Here is an 11,494-nt window from a genome sequence, read left to right on the forward strand (position 1 = left end):
TGAACCGTTATCATTATAATATACTTTTTTAGTAGTATGTGCCATTGGGTAATCATAAATAGAAAATTGCCATTTTAAAAAATAAGGGCCGCCCCCTGAGATCGTAAGATTCACTGTGCACACATACAAACCACATGTAAGGTCCCATGAGCCAATTAACAGAGAGAGTTCTGCCTTTTACTTCCACAATTCTTCCTGTTACAGTTAGAGTTGTAGTATTTCTGGTCAGGTGATCACTGAGGCAGCACAGATAGTCACGAAATGGTGGTTCAAGGCAAGAGATGTAAAAGGGCAATATTTATGTAAATATATATTCCAGTTTGGTAAGATTCTTTAATATGTCATTCAATTTGATATAAACTATCTAATTATAATATATAAACTAATATTCATTTTGGGGGTATAGTTTTCCTTTAATAACAGTGTCCACAAAATGGCTCCTGCCTGCTTGCTATAATTATGAGATTCAAGATTCAACAAGATTCAAATAATTTATATAGTGTGATTAAAGTTCATTTTGCTTGACAAAATAGGATTTTGAAAAAATTTTTGGGTGACGGGTCCCCTTTAACACAATGAAGTAAGAATAAGCTCTACAAATTTTGCAGTTCATTAACGCATACAAACTCAATTTAGTTAATAAAGTATAGTAAAGTAAAATACACGTATGTTTTATTTTTATTTAAAAAATAACTACTTGTACTCACAACATATTCATCAAATAAGCATGGCGGATCAATAAAATAATAAAGTCAAAGATACAGTAAATACAAAATATAGTAAGATTGAAGTTGAAGTGCTTAGTGTGAAAGAGGCAAGAGGAAGGCGGTGCCTGGCCAATAAAGCTTACAATACATAACTGGGACTATAGTAATATAGCTTGTGCATACTGAAAAATATGTTACCCAAATTATGCCACTTGTCCTTTTCCCCTTGTGAATCTGCACTAACTATCTACTACCAAACATTTTTATAGCTGTCTTTGGATTAGTACAAAGCATAGTTGCTTATGCATCGCTGTTTCAAACAATACAGAGCTACTCAAGCAGGTAAAGTTTCCATATTTTTGCCTACAAATCCTTATGTGACTTTCTGTATTGGAATTTTTACACATGGGTGTAATTTAGGATTGGCTTTGATGATAATGGCAGGACTCAGGGCAGAGTAAGAACAAGCTAAAACTATGCGCACATCATTTATACTAATATCAGGACTAGATATTGTCAGTGTATAAACCCATATCACATTTTCAAGCCCAAAAAGGAACACATAAAATGCTACAAGCAAGATAATAGACCTAGAAGCTTTGTACTCAGCTGATCTTGTCTGCTCTTGTTCTGTCTTTTTTAAGTATTTAATGGTTTTCTCATGCTTCAGTAAAACATAAACCATGTGACCGCTTGCAATTGACATCAGGCCGACAAAGATGAAATCCCGAAGTATAGATAGTGTTCCATAAGTAACATAGGAAATGGAGGTCTGAAAGTCTGTGTGGCAGTAGATCAAGTGAAGAGAATATGGAGACGCAGTAGAGTTCCTGTTTGCAGAATTATAGAGAAGGGAGCTAGTATAAATACAACAGTTCACAAGAATAAGTATCATGATAATGAAGAAAAATAACTCTTTGGTCAGCTTCAACTTAAGACTTATCCACAGCTTAGTATTAGGTGCAATGAGGACACACTGGTAGCAACTTAGCAAGCAAGTAACACAAATGGACATTGCTCTCCCTACTCTGTAAATGAAGAAAGCAAATTTACAACTATTGTCATCCAGGAAATTTGGGACACCCAAGGCATGTAGTATTTGGAGTACAACTCGAGAGAGAACCACAAGGAGATTCATAAAAGCCAGGAACATCAGAATGATATTGGTCAACAGTAATTTCCGTTCTGTTATTCTGACAAAGACAAACTTCAGTAGAATGAAGCTGTTTCCAGGTATCCCCAACACAGCAAGGAATATAAACACCAGAGCTTTCAAGATTTCTGATATCAACATTTTCCCTTATACCTGCAATAGAGGATGTGATAAAGAAATTCAAGTTACTGTATCTCACCATAAGTTTAATGAACACAATACAGTAATTATACAAGAAGCTTGAATTTACTTTGGTTTTCTACAAATAAGCAATAAAAGAAAGGACATAGGTAATACTGCACTGTATTTTAAAATATTTCTTCTGGTTTTTATCAGTCATGGTGTTCATTCTGCAAAGGTTACTTGACATTTGACTTTCTAGGCCAGTTTTTTAAAGTAGTATAATGCTGCTTATATTTACAGAGCAAGAACCTTTTAAAATAACATGTTTTCGGACATGGAATCATCCTGTTTTTATTACCAGAAAAACCCATACAAAACATTTATTGCTTTCAGAATCCATAATTGCTAAGGCCTATAATCCAGTTTTATTTGAATGTGACAAAAAGGTGCTATATGGGCTAAATAATAGTTACTTTGGAGAGAGAACAATTTGCTGCAATACTATTTCCCATTACCAAAGAAAAGGCTCAAAGCAAATGATACGTACCTGCTTGGATATACTTGTCTGGCATTTTACACTTTGCATGCATGTAATATTATGAATTTATATCTTCTATATCCCAAATGTCCTACCCTAAGGAATTAATTAGGGATCTGCAAATGGTTTCTGTCAAGTAGTATCTGGCTTGTTTTGTTTTTTAATCATGCATTTGATTCACAGCAAGAGTCTAGAAGGTGGGCCTTTGTGGATGTAGCCACGGGCCCTACATGTCATTAATCCACCACTGCCCATGGGTGGATTTTCATAAGTCTAGGGGAGGCTTATGCTCCACAGACCTGTCTGACACTTGAAAAACAAAACAGGAGATGACAAACATGCATCAGGCCTGGAAACATCCATGCTGCTGGTTTTCTACTAGAAGTCCCGTTTTAGCTGATATCCAATTGGCTGCATAATGATCCTGACACCAGCCAATCTAATTCTATAGTGGGATTTTAACTTTGAGGGCTGAACAAGTAGCATGGGGAAGAGATATCAAGGAGTTCTGGAGGAGTTAATGGAATAATTCCTGTAAGATTTATATGATGGGCTGCTGCTGATCCAGGGAGACAGAACCCCCCAAAAAACTCATTCTGTGATAGAAGATGCAGGTTAGAACCCAAGCATGTTTCTGCCCCCTTGTTTTTAAAACTGCTATTTTCTCTGCTCATCTCATTACCTTTATCTAAACTCATCCTAGTGGATCTGCAGTTCCATATTAAAAGCATTAGCCCATCACTTGGCCTAAACTGTTGTGCTATTTTTCTAAGTAACCAAAGGTTCACCTGTGACCCCCACGCAAACCTGTTCCACTATAATTAAACCACTTTAGCACAAGCTGAAAAAACTAGATGGCTGAAAAAGAGGACACCTGATAGGCGTGTTTAGCTCTGCAAAATCAACAAGCTAGATAATTCATCCTGATATATGTTCTCAAGTTCTTAGAAATGGCACTATCATCTTTCCAGAGGTTTTTATATGCGAAATAAGCACTTAACTTACCCTCATATGTTTTGATCTAATTACTATTAAAATTTGTAGTGCATTTAGCCTGTGATTTGTGGGTATTATACATGACATTTTCAATGTATTTATCCTGGGTTTTTTTGGGGGGTGTATAAAAGTTGGAATTAGCATTGAATTTATCCTACATGTTTTTCAGGGTGGTAATACATGAAATTAGCACGTGATTTATCTCACTCAACATTTGGGGGACATTATAAATTAAACTGGCAGGTCATTTACCCTGGATGCATCCTAACTCTAATGTTCCATCATCTCATTTGATAAATTGTGCCTGGCATATCAGTATCTATTGTGCTGGGGTTCAGTACCCACTGCCTTACAGTTTATGTATTTTGTCTGGTGTGTCAGTGCCCACTGCACATTGTATATAAAATGCTTGTTGTGTAAGTATCCACTGCATCTCTTTGTTTGTATCCTTTGAATCAACTAGCAGCTGTGCAGGTTTAATTTTGTCAAAATGTTGACCTTGATGGATATGTATCTTTTTTTAAGCCAATATTTTTTTTAAACAAATTTTTTTATTCATTTGAACATTTTGTAAAACTTACAACTTGCCCACATAGGGCCAAAACATAGTAAACTTGGCATTGTTACAGACATGCAGAGCTTCATTGCGTATTAATACATTGACAAATCGCTCTCCCATGAAGCTCCTCTTACTGCATACTAAGACATTTATAATTTTCCTATACATCAAAGTACTCATATACAGTTTCTTTTGTTTCACTACCTCCCTCTCTACCTTCATCTCTGTTCTCAATTCTTTCCCCACATATCACATTCTGACCACGTCCCAAAAATAAATTACCTCTTATTCATCCTGTATTGGGGAGCTCTCCCTTTGCACCTCTATTAGATCCCAGTTATACCATATTTTATTAAATATGTCTATATTATCATGTTTCAGAGCCGTTAGGTAATCCATCCTACGTATAAACCTCATCCTATCCAAGAACTCCAGTTCCGTGGGAGGTCTGGGAGCCTTCCAATGTTTTGCAATTAGTCCCCTTGCCGCTGTTAGAATATGATTCACCATCCTCTGAGATGGATTTTTTAATTTCGGGACTCTATCTCCTAAGATAAATATCAGAGGATCCAAGTGTACTGTTATCATTATCACCCTTTCTATATATCCCTTCACCATCCTCCAATATCCATCCAGTTTACAGCATCCCCAAAACATATGTAACAGGGAACCCTCTTGTTCTTCACATCTCCAACATGCTGGGGTTGAAGTATCCGGGAATAATTTATGTAATAATAATGGGGTGTGATACCATCCCATAATGATCTTGTAAATGTTTTTCTTGACTGAGGCACATATTGAGGTTTTCCCTGCATTTTCCCATATTCTCTCCCATCTTGGAATTGTAATCTCCCTGCCCAGGGCCTCTGACCAACGGGTCATATATTTATGTGATGTTTGTGCCACGTCGACCTTATTAATGATGTAGTACCAACTTGTGATCAGCCCTTTTTGCTGTGGGGATTGTTTGCATAGGTACATAATAGGGTGCAGTGGAGGGAGCAATAGATCTGGGTAAACTGATTGTGCATAATGCCTCAATTGCAAATATAGATATTTAGAGAGTCTATTTGCTCCCTCCAAATGCACCAGTTCACCATATGTTTTCATCTTTCCATCCGATTGTCGAAAGAGAGACTTCAGCTGTGTCAGCTTAGCTTCTATTAATATTCCCCTGGTAGGGAAAGTAACTCCTGGGGGGAACTCTGGATTTCCAACTAATGGGATTAGTGGAGATTTCTGTTGATTGCACCCTACCAGTGTCGCCACCTTATTCCAACACCCGGCTGTATGTTTCATGGCTTCTAAGGGGAGGGTGTATGGTGCTTGGTTGTATTTTAACCATAACATGCAATTAGGGGAGCCAATCTGTGGATAGGTTCTTTCAATTACAGCCCATTTTGTTAGTGGCACCTCAGTTATCCACCCTAGTATCTGCTTCGCTTGGGTTGCTAAATAATAGTGTCTTAAGTTGGGTACTGCCAGCCCTCCTTCTGATTTTGCTGCCATTAGTACCTGTCTTTGCACCCTATGTCGTTTATGACCCCATATGAAGTTCATTATTGCCCTTTGTAACTCTTCCAGAACACGTCTAGGAGGTGCTATCGGGAGAGTATCAAATAAATATAATAAACGGGGTAGTACATTCATTTTCACGGATGATATTCGCCCAAACCATGACAGGTTATATTTGTGCCAACTAAGTAATTCTTTCTTTATTGTTTCTATCTTTTTAAGCCAATATTACTGTGTTGCAATGTCACTGTATACATAATTTATGGGGTGTATTCACAGTCTCCCACTGCATATAATATAGTTGAGGTGTCAGTACCCACAGCCTTTCATTTAATACAATGTGCTTTGGTGAAGACTTTCAGAGAATAATATGATAACGAGGAAGAGATGTTATGGGTTAATGCGCTGCAGATGACTGACACAGTACACCAGCTATCTGCCTGTCAGTGAGTGCTCAGTAAGTTCTTAAAACAGATGCAGTTATTCTAGTGATGATAAAGCAGAAAATATTTTTGGAAAAATCACTCATACCTGCACTTGATCCCCATTGTAGTTTGGGGTGCATAGTTGGACCAGCTTTGATCAGCTACATCTAGCACTGATTTTAAGTTAGCCCGTGTATGGACATCTTTAGCCCTCCCAAACAAAAAATCATCATCTGCCTATTATTTTGCTCTGACCATGTTGCTTGTCGACACTTACTTCCTTACTGTCAGTCCCTTCATATAAAATATATATGTAATATATGCCTGTGTGAGAAGATCCAAGTTCCTCTGTGACATATTCCTGGGCCTAAATGGAAATCATGTATGATGCGTTCAGCCAAGTAATGGCACTCTCTTGCAGCCTGTACTTCAGTGGAATCTCCTCTCCAGTGGCAGCAATGAGCATGTTGCCCACATGTTTTAATTTCCATTTTACATCTCGTCTGGAGTGTTCACATAGTGAGAGAGGGTGGAAATTGGTGGTCTTGCCATACAGTGATGAACTGGTCCATATTGCAGCCAAGTGGAGAGAGTGGGTGGACAGATCTTGTTACTGCTTCCCTTTAGGACAGCACCTAGGGCCTAAAGCTGGCCATGGACGCAAAGATCCGATCGTATGAACATCGGCAGATCTGTTCTTTTACTACTTTATTTGATCTGAAAGGTAGTTGCAGGTCTGCAGTTGGGGAAGTCCGATCGTTTGAGGATTCCAACGATTGGATCTTTGCGTCTATGTCCAGCTTAAAGGAGTTTAGGCAGGTGTGACTTTTGCAGGTATTTTCATAGCTGTCAAGTCAGGCAGTCTTGTGCAACAGGTAAGGAACCTCAAGTGGGTAAAGGGATAGGACAGTCGGGCAGGGTGAGTGACTAAGATTTTAGTGACTAAGATTTTCGTAATGGAAAAATGCCATACCAAAACATACTGTATATGTGACTAATCTAATATAAAAGATTCCGTCATGGATTCTGAAATTCCAAACCAAAAATAAACCAGTTTCAATCATATTTTTTCCTGTTTATACCCACTATATGGCACTATTACTGTTTCAGTGAAATAGATTGCAAAGGAATGACATAGCTGTTCTTTTGGTAAGGATACACTGGCACACAAGGTATAATGCAATGCAGGGTGACCCCTTGCTTATTTATTTGTGCGGACGTGCAACGTTTCGGGGCGAGCCCCTTTCTCATAGCTGTTCTTTTACCATTGATGCTGAATCTAGGTAGAATCTTGAGGTATATCTCAGGATGGCTTACCAAAAATGATTTAAAATATGAATAATAACTGGTTCCTTTATGTGTCTAAAGAGGTGTTATCTAGTCCTTTGTTATATTATATATGAAAAATATTCTATGTATCTATAATGTCCTCTACCGCAATTGTAAAGTCTAACCATGTCCTATCACAAACACCTTTTATAAAGACAAAACAACCCCAACTTCATAGTTGTTCCTTGTATTTCTTTGTACAGTAATTTCATTATTCTATTTCAGTTCAGTTGTACTTTGCACTTTTCCCAGTTTATTAAAATAGCCCCCAAATTCTCTCTCTAGTTCACCAGTATTTACCCCTTAACAACAATCTGACCTGGATAAGTTACTTGGAGAGCTGCTTCTGTCACTCTGATTAGTGGCTGGATGATTCTTCAATAAGCTGGCATACTGTTATTAATATTATTATTATTATAATAGTCTTATCTCTTGTCAGAATTGTACATTGTCTTCTCTGAATTGTCATGGTGTAAAAGAACATGCAACATGTAGATGTTGAAATGAGTCATCAGTCCAATACATATGATCTCTTGTACTACAGATACCAAGCCATTTATTGGGTAAGATATTTCATTCAGGAAATCAACATCACAAAGAAATCAGCATAACAATATACTAAATACAATATAAAAGATTGCTGGAACAGGGTAGTATACAAGTGCAAGCTGCCATGGTTTCCACACTTACCCTACCCTCCAGGGGTTCCCTAGTATGTGCTCCAAAATGGAGAGCAGGACCTGCACCTTTTCTGATGAATACAGCACTACCTGCATTTGGCAGCACTGTTTTTTTGATGGGCAGTTTGGGGAAAGCATGCAGATATCTCCTTTTCCACCCACTAATGTGCACGTTTTTCAGGTGCACAAGTTAATGTGGGATCATGGTGCTAAGGAGGCTTGCCCTTACTTCTTGAAAGACAGCTGCCTTATGCTCACCAGCCAGTGGGACACTGGTGAGCCCTGGTCTTCATGGGCCCTACAGACCTAAACATGCTTCCTCGCTCAGACTGCCCCCACTCTTCTCCCCATGGTGGAACCTGATCACAGGTGAGGAAGAAATTATGCAGTGAATAATGTTGCATGTACAGGGCTGCAGGCTGGGAGCGGTGTGAGGTTTCTTACAGTCACACCATCAGTGGGCCTCGGATTCATCAATCTACTCCAGCAGATGCTTAGTGCTCTATATCTTTTTTATAAACAATCCCTAAGGTGTTATGTTTAAATACATATATAGTTTGCTAATGTCTTTGTAGCAAATAAACTGTGTTTACATAATTAATCAGGCTATTTTTTTCATACAATTGTAGTGGGCCAAATTCACTTGTTGATTTTTGCCATAAATAATTGATATGTGTAATATGAGCATGGAGGAGGTTATGTAGATAATGAAATGCAAAAGAGGCTGCTCTAGCTATATAATGGGGCAGTTTACCAACCTGAACCTGAAGAAACTTCTGTTGGTGAAAAACGTGTTGAGGCTAAGGAGGATAAGATCTCCATGGCACAGATAGTCAAAATTTCAAAATATATTTGAGGTAGAGCAAGCAAATTCACTGGACATTCAAAATCCATGAAAATATGGAATATGATGCCTGTTTAATATAAAACAAATCAACACCATTAAAGCTTAAGTAGAATGGTGGTAGAAGCCATAGGTTCCTAATACCCTACCTTTCTGGAAACCCTCAAGTCCTGATGGATATTGGCAGCCCAGAATAACCAGTAGATGGAACCTGGCGAATTGACTATCTAGGAAAGGCAAAATGCCCAAGAAAAATGTCTTTCTTTTTTCACAGCAAAAAATACATGCTTATGTGCTTTCTGTGTAAAGAATATACAGTGAATATTTGAAGACTGTTCTTATTATCTAGTCTAGAGTGAATATATTAAATTCCAATCAAACACTGACAAATACTAATTTGCTATGACCAGGTGACAATTGGTAGGACTTTTAACAAGAATAATCTTTAAAAGAGAATCTAACATTAAAAGGCAACTAAAGCAAACCCAAGCTTGAACATTGATCCTTAAGAAATCAGCTCCTAAATGTTGCACAAACCACAAAAACTTGTGGTATTTTGGTTCTTCTCCTCTTAACTGATATAGTTTTTGATGACCACCATCCTCATGCTGATTTTAAACTCCATTATGTGAGTTCTGTACAGTATTTCTGTTTTCATTTGTTATAATAGTCTGTATATCATTTGTAATAATAGTCTGTACATCAATAGTTCGCTTTTTGAATGGACTTTGAAAGAAAAAGTGTAATTTAGGAGTGGTTGCAAAGATATGAATAGGACTCAGGGCAGCAAATGATGCAGCAAGGAACACTCTAGTATCACTTACATCTGGATCCACATTAGTCATGGTCAACGTGTAGATCCAAAATGAATTATCCATGCCAAACAAGGCCATGTACATTGTAACCAACAAGATGACAGCTCTTGATGCCTTGTATTCAACTGTCTTTCGTTGTCCCTTGTCAGAACTGCGTTTGCCTTTCATTGATTTCCCATGGCGGAAGAGAACATACACCATGTACATGCTGGAGAGAACCATCAGTCCAACACACAGAATGTCTCGAATTGCAGATAACAAACCACTTAACATGTAATATGCATAACTCATAAAATCAACATCACAATATACTAAGTGCAGTGTGTATGGTGATAGTGTTTCATTCGTTGTTGTCCGTCCAAACAAAATTGCAAAAGGGTAAATAGCCATATTCATAGCCAAGAGTAAAGAAATTATGTTTATTGCATAACTACTGACCATTTGTTTGAGGTATATCCATTTTCCTGTGGCAGGAGCAATAATTATACACTGGTGACAGCTAAGGAAACTGGTTATACAAATGGACATGGCTCTGCTTACTCTGAAAACAAAAATAAATAATTTGCACTGTTGGTCATTGAGTAAATGCTTTAGTCCGATGGAGAATAAGGCTTGTGGTACAATGCGAGAAATCAGAACTAAGAGATTAGCGAATGAAAGTGACATCCTTATTATGTTGGCTGGTAAGAGCTTTTTCTCTAAGAGACCAATGTGAGCAAATCCCAGCATAAGTGAAATATTGGCAGGAATCCCAATTATGAGCAAACAAAGAAATCCAGCAGCTTTAAGTTGCACATTTATTGTCATGGTACTTTCGCACACTAACTGCCGTGAATATAGACAAGGTGGAGTCCTCCTATGATTTATGACAACTGTAAAAATTGAATGTGAGTTTTTGAAGTTGTTCTTTCTCAGGGACTATCAGTAATATAAACATATCAGCCAGATTCACTCCAAAGAACTGTATCAATAGAGAGAGAACTCTACTTAAACATTTCTTAGATATTACTTTTTCCTTTAGAAAACATGCTATACAATGGAAATGCTCACTGGGGGGAATACTAACTAAAGCGTGAATTTTTTCCCTCAAAAAAAAGTTCGTTTTAATTCCCCGGTTGTATTTTGAAAGAATACTTTTTACTTTGCTCTTTTAAGAGAAGAATGGCAATAGAAAAAAATCATCAATGCATTTTCCCCAAACAATTGTAATGCAGAAAAGTCAGCATAAAAAATGACATATGTGGTATATTAGCATATATTTAGATGTAGATAATGAAATGCAAAAGTGGTTGCATTTCTATTTTTATAATGACAGTTTGCCAGCCTGAACTTGGAGAAAAATTTTTGTGCTTTTGAATTTTTTCCAAAGTGAAGCGAATATTTGCCAATGTGAAGTTAATTTGCCAAAACCTAATATGTCTTTTAGTAAATTGCCATGTCAATGGAAAATTTCTATGCCAAATTTCAACTATTGCTCTTCAGTCAATGTGACCCAGACTGAACAGTAGCACTTTATAAATACAAATTATATATACATACAAATGATTCTTGTGAAAAACTGCCACTGATCCTGTACCAGTTTGTCGGTTTCTGGCCATTTTTTAAACTGATGAGCTCACTAAGGGTGCCTATACCTTGAACCATTTCTAATATAGATTGAAAATGTTATAATAGTTTTAGTGTGCTACTTGCCATACCCATTTAATATCCTACCATTACAACAGAGAGTGAGAGACTGAAAATTAGAAATGGGGTTCGTATCATCAAAAGCAGGTGTTTCTCTACATTTCTGAAATAATTTATGGGATAT

The 11,494-nt window shown here is 37.3% G+C and overlaps 2 protein-coding genes across 2 annotated transcripts; both read right to left on the bottom strand.

The window, feature by feature from the left end:
* Positions 1-1,080: 1,080 nt before the first annotated feature.
* LOC108708891 (olfactory receptor class A-like protein 1) lies at positions 1,081-2,001 on the bottom strand. Its single transcript, XM_018248552.1, has one exon. The coding sequence runs from the start codon at positions 1,999-2,001 to the stop codon at positions 1,081-1,083; it is 921 nt and encodes a 306-aa protein (XP_018104041.1).
* A 7,482-nt stretch (positions 2,002-9,483) lies between these two features.
* LOC108708892 (olfactory receptor class A-like protein 1) lies at positions 9,484-10,639 on the bottom strand. Its single transcript, XM_018248553.2, has one exon. It carries the CDS (start codon positions 10,489-10,491, stop codon positions 9,484-9,486), a length of 1,008 nt encoding a protein of 335 aa, XP_018104042.1. The 5' UTR covers positions 10,492-10,639.
* Positions 10,640-11,494: the final 855 nt, after the last annotated feature.

The sequence above is a fragment of the Xenopus laevis genome, chromosome 2S (genome assembly GCF_017654675.1).
Source record: "Xenopus laevis strain J_2021 chromosome 2S, Xenopus_laevis_v10.1, whole genome shotgun sequence".
NCBI classification, from domain to species: Eukaryota; Metazoa; Chordata; class Amphibia; order Anura; family Pipidae; genus Xenopus; species Xenopus laevis.